This window comes from Babylonia areolata, chromosome 11 (genome assembly GCF_041734735.1).
Source record: "Babylonia areolata isolate BAREFJ2019XMU chromosome 11, ASM4173473v1, whole genome shotgun sequence".
Lineage (NCBI taxonomy): Eukaryota > Metazoa > Mollusca > Gastropoda > Neogastropoda > Buccinidae > Babylonia > Babylonia areolata.
This window is the reverse complement of record NC_134886.1, coordinates 43,301,664-43,321,214: the sequence shown is the minus strand read 5'-3', so window position 1 is coordinate 43,321,214 and position 19,551 is coordinate 43,301,664. Positions and strand designations below refer to the sequence as shown.

At 37.9% G+C, this 19,551-nt stretch overlaps 1 protein-coding gene across 14 annotated transcripts in view; it reads right to left on the bottom strand.

The window, feature by feature from the left end:
* The window catches only part of LOC143287757 (basement membrane-specific heparan sulfate proteoglycan core protein-like), a 310,798-nt gene that overhangs the window by 150,107 nt on the left and 141,140 nt on the right, over positions 1-19,551 (bottom strand). For 12 of the 14 annotated variants that reach the window (XM_076596017.1, XM_076596019.1, XM_076596022.1 and 9 more), the window contains 6 exons: positions 17,060-17,167; positions 11,943-12,053; positions 10,623-10,730; positions 10,013-10,126; positions 8,910-9,017; positions 6,855-6,968 (listed from right to left, as the gene is read on the bottom strand). In XM_076596017.1, coding sequence (XP_076452132.1) covers positions 6,855-6,968; positions 8,910-9,017; positions 10,013-10,126; positions 10,623-10,730; positions 11,943-12,053; positions 17,060-17,167 — 663 coding nt within the window. The remainder of the gene's footprint in view (positions 1-6,854; positions 6,969-8,909; positions 9,018-10,012; positions 10,127-10,622; positions 10,731-11,942; positions 12,054-17,059; positions 17,168-19,551) is intronic. The other 2 variants (XM_076596028.1, XM_076596031.1) reach the window with 1 other exon arrangement.

The following is a 19,551-nucleotide window of genomic DNA, read 5'->3' as shown; positions in this document are numbered from 1 at the left end:
TCCCCAAAGAAATACAAACATTGATGCAATACTTCAAGGCAGACAACCACATGAAAGAAAAGTAATTCTTTGAGGTGCAGCTTATAAGAGGTTACAAGCACAGACAATGAGAGTGACCGTTAAACAGCAAATATATATCAAGTACTCCAGCTTTGTCATATATACATAACTGCAAGTACTCCAGCTTTGTCATATATACGTAACTGTGATAATCCTCAAGCTTCGCTATTACAACAGACTAGCTGTATGATGAGAGTTCCATAGGATGACCAATCCTAAGAGAGGTAAATGCAGGAGGAATGTAGGTACTTGAAGAGACAAAGGAGGCCGGATAATGTCAACCTGCCAGGTTATAGACACATGCTATATAGATATCAATAATGATGATAATGACGACATCAGACACCACCATGTGGCCCAGCAAGCAGAGCCCCATGTCCTCTGAAAGGGGAGAGAACAGGGAGAAGATGGGGTGTGGGGGGATGAAGCAAGGAACCAGAATACAGGCATCGCCGAGGGTCGGCTGCAGTACACAGAGTCAATGGTACGGCAAGAACCATAATGCCCTCAGCTGATTGGTCAGGGCTGTCACCCCACAGGGGGCGCAGCTACTTACGACAGCCCACTTCGTCTGACCGATCAGGGCAATCAGGTCTACCATCACACTGGCGCTTGCGGTCCAGACAATGGCCTGTGCCACACTGAAACTGTCCTTGCTGCCGACAGTGATTCCTGAAGGCTGAAAGTGACAATCCACCAGACTCTGTTAGCGGCTGCTGAGTGCTGAAAAGTTGATAACATTATATGCATCCACAACACAACACAGCTTTGCATTTATACTTGTAGCTGTTAAAATGAAAACAATGTATGTATCCAAAACACACCACAGCTTTATATTCATACTTGTAGCTATTAAAATGAAGCTGGCAGGGTTTTAAGGTTGTTGTGATATCAATGTTCTGTGACCAGTTTTCACAGATCCAATTACCTGGAAACCATTTACAGTTCTGTGAAGAAAACTGAAAAACAAGTGTCAAAAAATAGCAAAAAGTGGATGGCAGTAATGACAGTTTATACAGCACTAAATCTTGTAAGCAAATCAAATCAAAGCGCTTAACACATTGACCATTCGCGCAAAAGCATTCTAATAGCTCATGATGGATGACGCGCGGTTGTCATAGAAGATTAACTTTTTCACATTATATTTGATACACTGCATTTCACAATGACACAACTTTCATTGATAATTAGGTGCTGCACAAACACAGTATATGGGTAATAATTATGAATAATAATTAAGGACTAGACCCTGCTCTCATTTAGTGATGCAGCACTCAGCAAAACTTAAAATTTGTTTTTCACTTTCTAGAAATGTAAAGCAATAAATTGTTATTTACAAACCATTTTATACATTTCAAAGTGGGGGAAAAAAAACACTTTCAACGGGTTACTAAAACTAAATTCTCATTTACATACTCGTTTACTTATTCAGATTGCCAACATATCCTGGCAAATTATCAAAATATGAGATCAGTTTTTCTCATATTCAACCTCAATCCTTCCTGACAACAACTGTAATGAAGCAGAAAAAGGTGCAATATACAAAAAGTTTATGTAGCAAGTAGCATATGTCCACTCAAATGATGAATTCATTTCTCATTCTTCTTACATTTAAACATATATGCACTGATATATTTGGAATTCTAAAACACTACCATGCATATCCTCAAGCGATACTTTGCCATTATCCAACAGAATCAGCCAAGTCTTTTCTAATCAAATGTCACAACCATGAGCAGTAGTCACAGCACAGGAAAAGAAAACTAAATAAGAAAAGGAAAGGCAAGCTTAAAACACTGACTATAAACTAAAGAATATCATGAAGCAAAAATTAACTAACCATAGGCAAAAGTGAACTATTAGGGGAAAAGGAATAAGATGTCCAGAACACATGTAAAAAACTGCTTAAAAAATGTTGAAAAGCACACATAATTAACCACTGGCAAGAATGAACAAAACTAAAAACACCAAAAAGCAAAATAATTTTTTTTTTTAAAAGAGGCAAAATGTACCATCGAATAAACAACAAAAAAACAACATGACATTATGGGTAGAAAAACAAGAACCACTGAGAAGAAAAAATAAAATTTGCATTTCTACAGGTTGAGAAAAATCTCATTTACCAAACAAGTGACTGATCTTGACAGATTTAAAATAAAAGGAGAGTGAACTCTTGATCAGGAAAAAAAAGCACATAAAAAGAGTTTAAACCATGGAAGGAAAGGATTGGCACAGCCTTTCTGTGCTGAGCCCTGGACGATGAACAGGAAATCACTGCCCCGATGGCCGTAAAATGACTATGGATTTTTAACGTTAACTTTTACCCTTAAAAAGAAATTGACTTAAGATTCCTATTCACAATTATTGGCAAGATGCAAACAGAAGTTTCAACATTACTTCATCACAACCTGCAATACGGTAATTGTTAAATACCCAAGCAAAATGGTGCCAAGCGAAACATCAGCTGAAGTAACTAACTGCTTGCACATGTGACATCAACAAGTCTCTTTAGCAAACAGAAAAAGAGATGAAAATCATTAACTTGATTAAGCATGTTTATGCCAAGCCATGCAGGCCAAGTATGTAGAAGAATTATTTTGAGGCATATTTAAAGCACTCAACTGTTGTTGGAAACCAACCAAAGGAAACCAAACTGATGCAGACAGCATTTAAGTGAGACAAATGTACTAGTGTACGTAGTGGTGAAAACATGACAAACAGCCCCAAATCACTCAATCTCATTGAATTTCCATTCACACCCCCTTTGTAAGCTGCATCATGCATGGCTTGAAGCTGAGACATGCTTGTTAAATTCATCACCAGTCTCTCTCTATCTCCAGTTGTTTGTGGTTGTATTGTGGTGTGCCCAGATTGTCAGCCAGTCAGTCGTTCATGTCAGTCAGTCCTTCCTCACACCATCCCACATGAGGGGACTGGCAATCCACCACATCACACCAACATGTTAATGGTCAGTTCCAGTGTGCTAGAAGAAACGTAGATGTTGATCACAGCAGAGAACTTGGTTTTAATGGTGAGTTCCAGTGTGCTAGAAGAAATGTAGATGCTGATCACAGCAGAAGAACTTGGTTTGGAAACCTCAGGAAAAATGATGTTAATAATGATGATGCCATGGGACCCTCATCTTCAAACCTGCAGACACCTGGGAAAAGCTTACTCCTGTCCCCTGCTAGTTCAGACCAAACTGCAAATCATTCTCCTCTTCACCTCTCATATCTGTCTTATTTTCTCATTTAATTGTAGGCACAGTGTATGAGTCTTTCCAAACTGCTGTATTTCCACTGAAAAGCCCATGCATTCTTCTTTCCAGTGGGTTCCCTTTCACAACCATATTTTTCTTTCACAAAGTTGGTCCTAACTTCATAAACACTAGAACACACAACAGTTGTAGGAAAGGAAATTTGGATAAGACAGATTTATCTAAACACTTCTGGCTGATAAACAAGAAGTGTACACCCACCTACATCCTAACATGTTTACTGAACTTGATGTCTCTCTATCATTACTATCCCATTTTGGCTTCGATTCCAAAACAAAATTCCCATACACTTCTACAATGGCTTCATTATCATCTATACAGCAATGACATGCATGCTGAAATACATGGCTACGAAGAAGGCTTACCAGAAAGTGAATGCTGGTAATATGACACAAGTACATACATACAGCATCAGAACGACTGACTTGATTTTGGTATTTGACATTTTTGTACAGTTTCTTGTCAGCCGTTCCGGAGCATTTCGTGGCTCATGCACTGAATAATACTATATAGGTATCAATAATAATGTGATATAATAAATAACAATAATACATATAATGATAATTAATAATAATGATGAGATAATAATGGTACTGTGTACATTATCAAACTATGACCAGAATAATTTCAATGGATCTAATCTCACGGCCATGCTGCAAATATGCTGGAACTAAAAGCCAGCCAGCGCACTATATCTAGCTTTCAGACAACACATTTTTAATGTGTCACTGATGGCAACCGGAAGCTGAAGTTGTATAATGCTGAAGGCTTGTATGCTCTTTTCAGATGACAAAAGTCAGGAGACCAAATTATGTGCCCTTCCCGTCCAGAAGACTGAGTTATGTGCCCTTCCCCTTCTCCCCAAAAAACACTCCCTAGCCTCACCCCCACTTACTCCCTCCTCCTCTGCACCCTTTTTTTTTTTTTCTACTCTACCACTGCAATGGTGAAATTTTGTGAATCCAAGTACATGATAAGTCAAATGTCTGTTTCATACATGTTTCAAGCCATGGTTTCAAATTGCAGCAACAACTGCTCACGTCAGAAAAGCTCTGAGCCTGACACATGCACTCAAATCAGAGATTCTGTGACTGCACTTGTGAAGGGTCCTTTTCCAAGCAAAGTTGGTCTGAAACAATGAAATATTCACCCGGCCCATCCTCCCTCCCTTCCCCCCTCCCCACCCCCCTCTTGCTGATATTTCCACCCACACCCTATCATGCACCTAGTCCCAGTACTCTCCCTGAATGTGGAATCCCAAGGCATCATCATCATAAAAAACCTGGTACAGGTCCGCTATTGGTCAGTCTGAAGCTGTGATTATATTCAGGAATCGTCGGGTTCCCTGTGGCACAGGGGTTACTTACGACAGTCCGCTTCGTCAGACCTATCAGAGCAATCTATACGCCCATCGCAACGAAACCCAGCATCAATACACTGCTGGTTTTTGCACGAAATCTGCCCTGGCAAGCAGGATTGGCTGGGAGGTGTGGCTGAAATGAGCATACAGTAACATCTTTTGACCACAAACAACACTCATCCAACATTACAAAAGGTGCATACTACTCACTACTCAAATAAAAAAAAAAAAATTAAAATCCAGCCCAAGCATAAAAAAATGCATTTATAAAACAAAACAATGCTGAATTAAAACAAAACACAAAAAAAATACGTAAGCATTGCAGACTACTGCCAATTACACAAATCAAAACCACACAGATTTACGAGCGAGAGAGAGAGAGAGAGAGAGAGAGAGAGAGAGAGAGAGTGAGGGAGGGAGAGAGAGAGGGAGTGAGACAGACAGGCATGGAGAGAGAGAGACAAGAGACAGACCAACAGACAGACAGGTAGGCAGATAGGAGGAAGGAATAGAGGGAAGTAAGAAGGGAGGCAGAGACAGACTGGAAGACAGGGACAATAACTCCTCCACCCAACAAATACATGTGAATATATCTTTTGCTTTGCTGTTCACATGCCAACAAAAGATACAGTGTATAAGAATCAATCAGAGGCAGAGAATGAGCTGGGTGGTGATGTTTTTTTTTTTGTTTGTTTTTTTCTTTCTTTTTTTTCTTCTTTTCCTCTTTCACAGTGATTTTATCCTCTTCACAGCCTCAAAAATACAAATCACTGAAAATTAATGAAACTACAAAGTCTACACAGATGATTAAAACGAAATAATTAAATTTTGCGATAATTGTTAACACAAAAGCTAGAAAAAGGCAACATACTGCTTTGAACAAATGCATATTCATAATGTACCAATATTGATAACATAATTTAAGTAAGCGCAGCTGTACAAATGTTTATACATGGAATTCTGAAATATAATAAATACCACGCTTTTTATATGGAGCTTAAAAAGAACTTAAACAATTTTTATGACTTGATTCAGAATTTTAACTGTATGTGGAAAAATTCAGAAATAAAGAGATTTGAAGCAGTTTGTTTCAATTTGCACCTCAGTTTGGAACAAACTTTGATTCAGATTTGTTTTACTTCATTAAATGGTATGGCTTCTTCATGTCAGTGAGTGTTTTTGTGCAGGGAAAAGTGTCACTGCTTTGACACAGCGCTTTCAAAAGGCACTGAACCTCTGCATTTCAATACTAACTATACAGTGTCTCAGAGTAAAGGGGCCTTTGAAATCTAAAGGCTTATCTTTGTGATCAATGCATCCGTCAAGCTTTCCCAGCACTCCCCATCAGTGCTGACACAACCATACTGTAGTAAGCAAGTAACTAGAGTGCATGGTCTATATGTGCACATCATGATTAGGTCAGTATGTTACTGGTACTGTCATTTATTTTCCACTTTGAACCAAATTCATTGAATCAGAGCAACACATCTAGTGGTGACAAACAAAACAAAAAATCTATTGATTTTTCCCGGACAGACAAACCCCAAAGTTTCAGCTGGGTGGAGTGTATCAGACTGAAAGATTTTTCTGATTGGCTTCATTTGCATCCATTAACATTGTGAACATTTTTCTATCGTTCAGGTGGTGGTGTTTTTTTCCTCTCCTTTGATGAAACACATCTGGTAAAACATGATGAAAATGTTACAGAAAAAAAAATTATCCAAATATACGACATACTTGAAAGCAACAAATGCCATTCATAGATATAAATAAGAATTGATAACATGTTCAGTAACTTGAAAAGAAACATGTAATCAACAAACAAAAGACATACAAATATCAAATCAGGTCAACACAACATGGTGCAAAGAACCTATTTCTGGAAAGAAAAATAAAACATGTCAAAGAGGACACATATTCCAAGAGAAAAGGAAAACTGAAACAGGAATAGTTTTCCACCGAAATGAAAAACAGCAAAAAGAGTACGCAAAATACAGCCAAGAAAAAAAAATTAATACGAGACAGAAACCATCACACAAAAACTGCACAAGAAAAAAAAAATCAATCAAACTACAAGTGGAAACAATTGTGTACAGCACTGGGAATGGCCTGCTACAGTTCATGCCATCAACTGAGGACAGACACTGCTTTACTTACGACAGTTTCGTTCGTCAGAGCTGTCCCGACAGTCAGGGCGACCATCGCACACACGTCTTCTGTCGATACATTCACCACTTGCGCATTGGTACTGGTCGCTTCGGCATTCCGGTTCTACACACACACACACACATCCCATTAACAGCAAGATATCATTAGCCCAACTACAAGTCATGGGAAAGGCATTACCAGCACAAGATGAAATAGAAATAGACACATATGGCTTGACATACCTTTCACCAAATAGGAAGAATGTGTGGGTACGCAATAGCGACCGATGAATAAATATAAATGATAAAATTTTAATGGAAGCATTGCTTGACATATGCATTTACCGTTTTTCAAAGAGAAAGAATGTTGGGACAGGCATAAACCCTCTTCTAAGTGCCCCAAGACAGAAATTTGTCCCCTTCTGCTGTACAAAACAGTGCCTCAGGACAGAAATTTGTCCCCTTCTGCTGTACAAAATAGTGCCTCAGGACAGAAATTTGTCCCCTTCTGCTGTACAAAACAGTGCCTCAGGACAGAAATTTGTCCCCTTCTGCTGTACAAAATAGTGCCTCAGGACAGAAATTTGTCCCTTCTGCTGTGCAAAATAGTGCCTCAGGACAGAAATTTCCCCTTCTGCTGTGCAAAATAGTGCCTCAGGACAGAAATTTGTCCCTTCTGCTGTGCAAAATAGTGCCTCAGGACAGAAATTTGTCCCCTTCTGCTGTGCAAAATAGTGCCTCAGGACAGAAATGTGTCCCCTTCTGCTGTACAAAACAGTGCCTCAGGACAGAAATGTGTCCCCTTCTGCTGTACAAAACAGTGCCTCAGGACAGAAATGTGTCCCCTTCTGCTGTACAAAACAGTGCCTCAGGACAGAAATGTGTCCCCTTCTGCTGTGCAAAATAGTGCCTCAGGACAGAAATTTGTCCCCTTCTGCTGTGCAAAATAGTGCCTCAGGACAGAAATTTGTCCCCTTCTGCTGTGCAAAATAGTGCCTCAGGACAGAAATTTGTCCCCTTCTGCTGTGCAAAATAGTGCCTCAGGACAGAAATTTCCGTCCACTTCCAGTGTGCCAATAGTGCCAAGATGGAAATTTCCATCCACGTCATTGTAGGAATTTTCCTTTCACAGAATCCTTAACTTCATGTGAAGTTGTCACAACAGGATAGTGAGTCCATTTTTCTTTAAAAAAATATAGGTTATATCTACTTTATTTGAGTAGTTTGCATGCTAGATTTTTTTTTTTTTTTTTTTTTCAATTTTGATTATCACCCTCCGTGACCAAAACATCCATTGGCAAATAGATGTTACTGAGCATGAAACAGGCTTGGCACTGAAAGAGTTAATGAAACATGTTCAGATCGTAATAAGTGACACATGATGAAACTGGCATTAGTGACACATGTTATGACAGACACATGTTGGGATAGGCATTAGTGACACGTTGGGATTGACATTAGTGGCACATGTTGGAATTGGCATAAGTGACACATGTTGGGATTGGTTAGGACTGGCAATAGTGACACATAACAGGCACATGCTGGGATTGACATTAGTGACACATGTTGTGACAGACACGTTAGGATTGACATTAGTGACACATGTTATGATAGACACATGCTGGGATTGACATCGGTGACGTAATGACAGACACATGTTGGGATTGACATTAGTGACACATATTATGACAGACACATGTTGGGATTCACATTAGTGACACATGTTGGGATTGGCATTAGTGACACATGTTATGACAGACACATTTTGGGACTGGCATGAACAACACATGTTATGACAGACACATGTTGGGACTGACGTTAGTGACACATGTTAGGACATGCTGGAATAGGCATTTGTGACATGTTGGGATTGGCATTCATGACACATGTTGGGATTGGCATTCTTGACACATGTTAGGATTGGCATTTGTAACACATATTGGGATAGGCATTACTGTGACACATGTCGGGACAGGAATTAATAAAACATGTTTGGGAATAGCACTGGTGACACATGGTGGGATAGCCATAACGGACACATGAACAAACATAAGTGGACACCTACGGCACTCATCCTCGTCGCTGCCATCAAAACAGTCCTGGCGTCCATCACACCTGCGTTGGCCAGAAATGCACTGCCCATTGCGGCAGCGGAATTCATCCGCATTGCATGCTGAAAAAAATTAAACAACCAATCAGAAACACACAACAGACACTGTCCACTGCAGTAGTGGAAATCATCCACATCGCATGCTGAAAATATTAAACAACCAATCACAAACACACGACAGACAATGTTCATGCTAATCCTCTCTGAGTAGACAAGATAATACTTTTTTTATCTCTGTTTTCTGCCTCAACAGAGCAATAATGGTTCATGAGCATGTCACATTTATCCCGTGTACTTACAGAACTGTTAGAGATAATGACCACATTCTTATTCTGGACTATCATGTCTCCAGAGGACAACAAATCATCAAAGAACTTCACAACAATTATATGTTAAGTAAAACACCAAGGGTACACAAGGACATTGTCAAAAAAAATTATATTTGAAAAAATAAATTGATAAAGCAGAAAAATAAGGGGACATCACTCACAGGCCATCTTATCAATATATTATCCAATTATCTTTTTTCTTATTTTCCCTTATTGTCCAAACCGATTCTGTGACATTTATCAGAATTTATGCTAGTGAGCATGCAATCATGCACACGTATGCATGTCCACGCAAACACACATACAAAAGCATGCATGTTGTTTCTCTCTCTCTCTCTGCCCCCCCACCCCCCACCTCTCTCTCTCTCTCCCCCTCCCTCTCACATTTGTTCTAAAGATTAAACAGACTTTATGTTTTCAAAGAAAAATCATGTAGTGTTGGAAGAAAAAGCAGGACTCCATATTTTTTAAACAAAATGTTTCATAACTGGGTTTTCTGCATATGATATGAAAAAAACCCACAAAAACAACACCCCCCAAAAAAGATAATAAAAATTACATGGAATGAAAAAAAACAAAACAAAATAAAATAAAATAAAATAAGATCAAATTCAGAAGATAGAGATAAGATGGAAGAGATGCTAATCAACAGCATAAAACCTATTCACTGATGCATTCACTAAATGATGTTGCCATAACAGGTTACTACGGGAGTATACTACCACATACCACAGTCAAACTCATCGGAGCCGTCCGGACAATTAATGAAGCGGTCGCACTGCAGACGTCTTTCAACACATGTGCCGTCATTGCAACGGAATTCATCTCTGCGACAGATTCCCTCTGTGCACACACAAACATAAGCAATGATTGCACATAAATTCAAATTGTCTGGTTTTGATTTAAACCATCACACAAGATTAAGTGTAGCATTCAGATAACACAGTTTGCTTTCAACTGATTACAGGAGTTTGCATGTTCTGCCGCTACAGATTATTTTCAACCCATGAAACCTGAACAGTCAGTTTCAAGCAAACTGTACAAATACAGATTATTTTCAACCAATCAAATAGAACTGTTCTTTAGAACTAGGTCCCCTGACCGCTGGTCAACACTGCACCCCTTGCTGTTACAAGTTCTCCCCCCAACACCCAAATGAGCCAACATAAAAATCAAACACACTCAATGCTTTTAATTTGAACATACACAATTGCAAGCATCAATAAGGAAATCTGCCAAAATAAAAACTAGAAGGATCCATTCAAAAGGACAAATATACAAGAAGCAACCAAAAAGAAATGGAGAATGCCGAGGTTGAAGGAAGCAGAATCGAACTCACCACACTCCTCCTCATCACTACCATCTGTGCAGTCTCGTCTCCTGTCACACCTCCTCTCGTCCGCAATGCACCGACCATCTCCACAGCGGAACTCGTCATCAGCACAGACTGTGTAATACATCGGACATTATTTGTCATCCACACACACTGTGCAATACCTCCAACAATACTTGTCACCTGCATGCACTGTGTAATACATCCAACAATGTTTGTGATCTGTACACACTGTAATACATCCAACAACATTTGTCATCCATACATAATGTGTTATACATCCAACAACATTTGTCATCCATGCTGTTACATACACTGTAATACATTCAACAATATTTGCCATCCACACACACTGTGTAATACACACAACAATACTAGTCATCCACACACTGTGTAATACATTCAACAATATTTGCCATCCACACACACTGTGTAATACACACAACAATACCAGTCATCCACACACTGTGTAATACATTCAACAATATTTGCCATCCACACACACTGTGTAATACACACAACAATACTAGTCATCCACACACTGTGTAATACATCCAACAATATTTGTCATCCACACACACTGTGTAATACACACAATACTTGTCATGCGCACACACTGTGTGATACATCCAACAATACTTGTTCACATTAGAAATTCATTTGATGTACAAATAATGAAACAGCCACTGAGTGAATGGATTCTGCAAATCACTGTTATGAGTACAAGATAGCCCTGTACATTCAATTTATGTAAAATGATAACACGTAACATTATCAATGGAGTTCTTTTACAGCATAGATTAAACTAACATTATGCTGAGCTCACAGCACAAATAAAATGTTTATTTAACGTAAAGAAGTTATATCAAAGAAACACAAATTTGTAACCTTACAGTAACAAACATTTCTTTCAGTATTTCAAAAAGCAGCGATCACTTTCTTCACACAGTTTACTGATTTAAAGAGGAAAAATAATGTGGAAAAAACCAGCTAAATCAATTATTCACTCCCACAAAAAAGGAACAGAACATACCATGGAACACGACAACCATCACTCACAAAATCAATGAATAATCGGGTAGATTTCAATAAAGCCAGTAAATGTTATTACAAGGCTTAATCAATGTTTGGGGTTTATATGAAGGTCAGGCATCTACTCTTTTTTTTTTCTTTTTTTTTTTCCAACGGCAGATGTGGTATAGCTTATACAAATCAGTCCACATGCTTTGACAACTTGAAACTGAAACTAATGCATGAAACTACGGTATGACATCAGTCTGCAACTCTTCAAATGCAAAGTGCTGACAGTTTACAGCAAAGACCTACCGCAGTTCTGCTCATCACTGCCGTCCTCACAATCTGGGCGTCGATCACATCGTCTCGCAATTTCGATGCATCTACCAGAGGCCTCACAAGTGAACTGGTTCTCTCTGCAGGCTGAGAGACAAAGCACAGGAATCTTTTGTAACCAATCAGGAAATAAAGTTTATTTCATGTATACAGACTTCACTAGAAGCAGGATAGTGAAAATGATAGATCTGGCTGACAACAGGAAGATGACAAGATGACAACAGCAGAAAAACACAAGAACAATAGCACAGAGAAAAGTCATCACATATTCTTCACAGTCATGATACTAAACTCTGCAAACCAAACACAATGAATAACTACTCGATCTTTTGCCACGAAAGACACTTGTGACAGTTACTTTGTAATAAGAATGATTGACACTCAATCTTTTGCTGTAAAAAAATTTTAGTCACTTTGAAACTAGAATGAACAACAGGTCAATCTATTGCTGTGAAAGGCATTTACAACAGTTATTGTGTAATTAGATTAAATGACAAGTCAGTCTATTGCTGTAAAAGGCACTCACATTAGTTACTTTGTAACTAGAATAAATGAAAATCTATTGCTGTGAAAGGCACTCACATTAGTTACTTTGTAACTAGAATAAATGAAAATCTATTGCTGTAAAAGGCACTCACATTAGTTACTTTGTAACTAGAATAAATGAAAATCTATTGCTGTAAAAGGCACTCACATTAGTTACTTTGTAACTAGAATAAATGAAAATCTATTGCTGTAAAAGGCACTCACATTAGTTACTTTGTAACTAGAATAAATGAAAATCTATTGCTGTGAAAGGCACTCACATTAGTTACTTTGTAACTAGAATAAATGAAAATCTATTGCTGTAAAAGGCACTCACATTAGTTACTTTGTAACTAGAATAAATGAAAATCTATTGCTGTAAAAGGCACTCACATTAGTTACTTTGTAACTAGAATAAATGAAAATCTATTGCTGTAAAAGGCACTCACATTAGTTACTTTGTAACTAGAATAAATGAAAATCTATTGCTGTAAAAGGCACTCACATTAGTTACTTTGTAACTAGAATAAATGAAAATCTATTGCTGTAAAAGGCACTCACATTAGTTACTTTGTAACTAGAATAAATGAAAATCTATTGCTGTGAAAGGCACTCACATTAGTTACTTTGTAACTAGAATAAATGAAAATCTATTGCTGTGAAAGGCACTCACATTAGTTACTTTGTAACTAGAATAAATGAAAATCTATTGCTGTGAAAGGCACTCACATTAGTTACTTTGTAACTAGAATAAATGAAAATCTATTGCTGTAAAAGGCACTCACATTAGTTACTTTGTAACTAGAATAAATGAAAATCTATTGCTGTGAAAGGCACTTACAGCAGTTACTTCAAAGCTGCAATGAGTGGCATGACAACTTATTGCAAATACACTGAAAGACATGTCAGTCTATTCCTGTAAAAGGAATTTACCACTGCTACTTTGTGAACATAATGGATGACACATCAATCTATTGTACTTATAACAACTGCTTTGAAAATACAATGAATGGCACATCAATCTATTGCACTTAAACAATTTCTTTGTAACTACAATGGATGATGCATCAATCCATTGTACTTATGACAATTACTTTGTAAATACAATGAATGACACAATCTATTGCATTTACTACAATTACTATAAAACTACAATGAGTGGCACATCAATCTATTGCACTTAAATAATTTCTTTATAACTACAATGAATGAAATCAGTCTACTGCTGTGAAAGGCAAGCACTGATTACCTTGCAACTACAATGAATCACATGTCAACAACTGCACAATTGTTTTCAACACACACGATTTTAAGTATCATGGCTAAACGTTTTACATCACCATGTAACAATTTAAGATACAATCACTAATCTTTTTATTTCATCATGCAACCCTTTTCTGTATTGATAATAGACCAAATTAAACTTGATAAAGAACCTGCTTGTAAAACTGTAAGCTTTAACAATCCTGGGAGCACATGTAAAAATCAAAACCAAAATTTGAAAAAATAAAACAAAAGAAAGAGAACATAAAAAAAAGCAAAGAAAGTCAAGACAGGAAAATTAAGATTTTAAAAATGGCAAGAAAATGGAAAACTAATGAGTGCTAGTCAGAAACTGAAAATGAAAAGAAGAAGAGGAAAAAGAAGACAAAAAGGAGAAAAAAAGAAAAAAGAAAATTAAAAAAAAAGAAAGAAATGAAGAGAAAAAGAAAACTAAAGAATAAAACAAAACACTCAGGACAAGAAGAAAAATAAAAAAACAAAACACACCATTATGTATCTATAAAACCCTTGAACGCAGATACACACAGTCATCTAAATACCACACACTGCTTCCAAGACTGAAAAATCACGTCTTCCAACCTTCCACCCCTAACCCTCCACCACCACCCATTCCCCAGAAGAAACAGAAAAATGTTGTAATATTTCTTTTTTCTTTACCTATTACATATACCAACAATGAAGGGCAAAACTGAATTCTGGTTACATCTTTCCTCACACAATCCAAAGTATGCAGCGATACACATAGAAGTTCATGAAACATGAAATATCACAGAAAGCAACACACTGACTCTCCACTTACATGAAATCAAAATAAACAGAGATACACACAAAAGGTTCAAGAAACATGAAATATCACAGAAAGCAAAACGCTCATTTTCAAGTTATGTCATAGTTTCCACTGAAACTGAAGCAGTACTCATCCAAATGTTATACAGAAACAAGACAGTGACAGCAACTATTTCATCACTGCTGTTCCATCAGCACTAGCGCACAACGACTGACAACACCAAGCACTCAAGAACATATTCTTTAACCCCTTGACTGCTGTAGCTTGATGAAATGAAATCAGTGTGACACGAATCCAAAGTGCAAGAATTACTGGCTTCCTCTGTACTTTTCAGTGGTGTAACTGATTTTGCAGAACTAAATTACTACTGGCTTCCTCTAAATTACTACTGGCTTCCTCTGTAGTTTTCAGTGGTGTAACTGATTTTGCAGAACTAAATTACTACTGGCTTCCTCTGTACTTTTCAGTGGTGTAACTGATTTTGCAGAACTAAATTACTACTGGCTTCCTCTGTACTTTTCAGTGGTGTAACTGATTTTGCAGAACTAAATTACTACTGGCTTCCTCTGTACTTTTCAGTGGTGTAACTGATGTTGCAGAACTAAATTACTACTGGCTTCCTCTGTACTTTTCAGTGGTGTAACTGATTTTGCAGAACTAAATTACTACTGGCTTCCTCTAAATTACTACTGGCTTCCTCTGTAGTTTTCAGTGGTGTAACTGATTTTGCAGAACTAAATTACTACTGGCTTCCTCTGTACTTTTCAGTGGTGTAACTGATTTTGCAGAACTAAATTATGTAATGCAGTCCCAAGAGAAAGACGTCCGAATATAGAGTAGTGACCAACATCCTGACCTGTATCCTCTTTCTCAGTTAGGCAACAGCACTTTCTTCACTGATTTGTATTTTGTATTTCTTTTTTTATCACAACAGATTTCTCTGTGTGAAATTCGGGCTGCTCTCCCCAGGGAGAGCGTGCCAATACACTACAGCGCCACCCCCTTTTTTTTTTTTTTTTGTATTTTTTCCTGCGTGCAGTCTTATTTGTTTTTCTTATCAAAGTGGATTTTTCTACAGAATTTTGCCAGGAACAGCCGTTTTGTTACCGTGGGTTCTTTTATGTGCACTAAGTGCGTGCTGCACACGAGACCTCGGTTTATCATCTCATCCAAATGACTAGTGTCCAGACCACCACTCGAGGTCTAGTGGAGGGGGAGAAAATATCGGCAGCTGAGCCGTGATTCGAACCAGCGCGCTCAGATTCTCTCGCTTCCTAGGCGGACGCGTTACCTCTTGCCATCACTCCACATGTGCACTCCGTGAGCATTCTCATCATCAGCAGTCAAGTGGTTAAATCATTCCTGACATACAGAACACAGTGCTGGAAGACTGGGAGAGGGCTGCAGAAGGGGTGAAATTCAGACACAGTTCATGACAGGAGCAACAGCTGAATGATTAAAACATACGACTTTCAATTTGAGGCTCTTGGCTTTGAATATGGGTCGCAACGCCTTGTGGCTTAATAGTGGATGTTTTTTCCTAATTTCCCAGGTTAACAAGTGTGCAGACTTGCTAGTGCCTGAACACCCTTCAAATGTATATATTCATGCTGAAGATAAAATATACAGATTGATTTAGAACTCGTAATCCATGTCAGCATTCAACAGGTCATGAAAATAAGAAAACACCCAGCATGCACATCCTTGAAAACGAAGTATGGTTGCCTACATATTGGGGTAAAAATGGACAAACATGGACAAGCCCATTTGTACATCCAATTCAACATGGGCACTGCAGCCCATGAACAAAGAAGAAGACACAGTTCAAAGAATATCAGGCTGACAAAAAAATGTTTCACCTCTCCATATGTTTCTACTGCTACCAAGACCGACTGTTAAAAGCAAAACATCAATGTCAGAAACCAACACTGCATTATAAACACTCTCTTTTGTCAAATATACAAACACAGAACTGTAAAACTCCTAAATCATGCAAACTGTCATTACAATTTCATATGAATAAATGACATGATTATTCCACAACAGAAACAATGCCAATGTTAGTACAGCCTGGAACATGTAAGGCCAATCTAAACCTGTAGCTTTTGTTGTTAACACCTGGAAATTTTGGGAAGAGATGGGGGATGGGGAGGGAGGAGAGAGTGGAGAAGGCAGGGGGGCTATCAACACCGGCACCTTTTGTTGTCAACCAGGAATTCACTGACCACAAGCCACACACACTTAGAAGACACCAATAAAAACGACTGAGGTACAACATCAAGCACAAATTGAAAAAAAAAAAAAAAAAAAAAAAAAAAAAATCACTCATCTACAGACACAAAATTCCCACCACCGGAACAACACCGACATTAGTTCAACCTGACACATGTAAAACTAATCTGTTGATGTTAGTATGATCCAGCAACCACAAGCCATATATATTGTTTAAACAAAACCAGCTGTACGGCAAGCATGAATCATGAGATTCAAAACATACGACAATTCTCTTCATCACTGCCATCTTCACATTCAGGTCGACCGTTGCATCTGAAGTCAGCAGAAACGCACAGACCATCCCGGCAAGTGAACTCGTCTTCGCGGCAAGCTAGAAGAAAAATATCAACATTTACATACCTGGAGAATTTTGGTTTGAAATTATTTAAGTGTTTTTATTTTTTTTAACACACAGAGAATCCCTTAACTTTTGATACTTGAAAATTTTTAGTTTGAAATAACTGAATTATTTTCTTCTAAACACTGGGAATCCTCTAACATTTGATTCTTCTTTTTTCTAGTTTGACATCACTGAATTTTCTTCTAAACATGGGGAATCCTTTGAATTCTTGGATGTGACCCTGTGTGAAAACCATCACTGCACTGATAAGAATGATGTGTCCTATGCAGTAAAAACATTAGATTCCATACCTGACACTTGATTCATTTCACAGAATTTTTTTTCTTATCACAGACTGCCAAAAGACAGGAGTTCCTAACCCTTCCCACCCTCCACCCCACCTCCCTTCCTACCACACCAACCCTTCACCCTTGTTCTCATACACCCCAACACTCTCAGACTATATGGAAAAAAAACCCAAAAAAACCATGTGACAAACTGGAAAATATAAAAATCATCCTCCAATCTTGTGCTCAGGAAAACTAGCACTTTCACTGAAAGAGGAAATGGAATGAGAAGACAAAAAATAAAAAAATAAATAAAGACAAATGTAGCACACACAGAAATAAAAATGATCAGATACTTAAAACTGCAGTCTTGCACTGGCATGGAAATTTCATAAGAAGGCAGTAGGTTCTTTTCAGTCATGGCTTTGTCTGGTCCGTTTTTTCCCTACAAAACAACTTTTGTGTGTGTGTGTTGTGTTGTGTTGTGTTGTGTTGTGTTGTGTTGTGTTTGTGTGTGTGTGTGTGTGTGTGTGTGTGTGTGTGTGTGTTTATGCATGTGAGAGAGTGTGTAAACACACAAAAATATGTGTCCATTATGTTGATGCATGTACACTTTAGTGAACTTTCTACACTTCAGTAACATTGTTTTTATTTTATCTTTTTCTGTCTTCTTCCCCCCCCCCCCCCCCCCCCCCTCGTCAAAGTGATTTCAATCCAAGCATTATCGTAACTAAAGACTTGCCTGGACATCGCAAACATGTCAATACATATTGTTTCATTTGTTTCACATTTTCAACATCTCGTGAAAACAAACACCAACTTCCCTATAAACTGCACAAATGTCCTTCAATGTAACATGGAACTGCTGCAAAATGGTAGGGAAAAGTCATTCAGATTACACATGAAGTTTTTATACATTTCAAACATCGAACAATCATATAGGTGAAAACAAAACAACAGCCAAGTACTAGCACCTTGTCAATAGAAAAAAAAAGAAGTAAATAATCTGAGAAGACATTTATATATTTTCTTAAAAATGGCTTTTATTTTTCCTATAACATGCATTTTATAAATATTCAATGGAGAAATATCAACAGTTGATATATACATTAAAAGAAGAACAACATGAAAACAAAGTACTCCCACAAAATGTCAAGTGAGCAAGAGTTAAAATCAACTGGAGGCGCTGAAAGCAACATAAAAGGTCAGACGAAGGCTGCAGAGGGTATGAAATCTGGACACATTTCATGACAGGAGCAACAGCCAAGGCTCCTGGGTTCAAATCCAGGTCATAGCATCTCGTGGTTTAATGGTGGAGATTTTTCTTTTCTTCCAGGTCAACATATGTGCAGACCTACAAATGCCTGATTCCCCTTTATGAAATAGATATCCATGCAGAAGGTAATATGTGCACGTTAATAATGATCCCCAAATCCATGTCAGCGTTCAACAGGTTATAGAAATAAGAACACACCCAGCGTGTACACCCCTGAAAACAAAATATGGTTGCCTACAAAGAAGGGTAAAAGTGGACACACAAGTAAAAGCCCATTTGAAAATGGTGGACACACAAGTAAAAGCCCATTTGAAAATGGTGGACACACAAGTAAAAGCCCATTTGAAAATGGTGGACATACAAGTAAAAGCCCATTTGAAAATGGTGGACACACAAGTAAAAGCCCATTTGAAAATGGTGGACACACAAGTAAATGTCCATTTGAAAATGGTGGACATACAAGTAAAAGCCCATTTGAAAATGGTGGACACACAAGTAAAAGCCCATTTGAAAATGGTGGACACACAAGTAAAAGCCCATTTGAAAATGCCAGTGAACACAGAAGTTGAGGCCTATGGACAAAGTAGAAGAAGAAGACACAGTTCAAAGAATATCAGGCTGACAAAAAAGTTTCACCACTCCAAATGTTTTCTACTGCTACCAAGAAAGACTGTTAACAACATCAATGATAGAAACCAACACTGTATTCTAAACACTCTCTTATGTCAAATGCACAAACACAGAACTGTATAACTCTAAAAGCAGGCAAACTACTGTTATGGTTTAAAATTAATCTATGACATGATTAATCC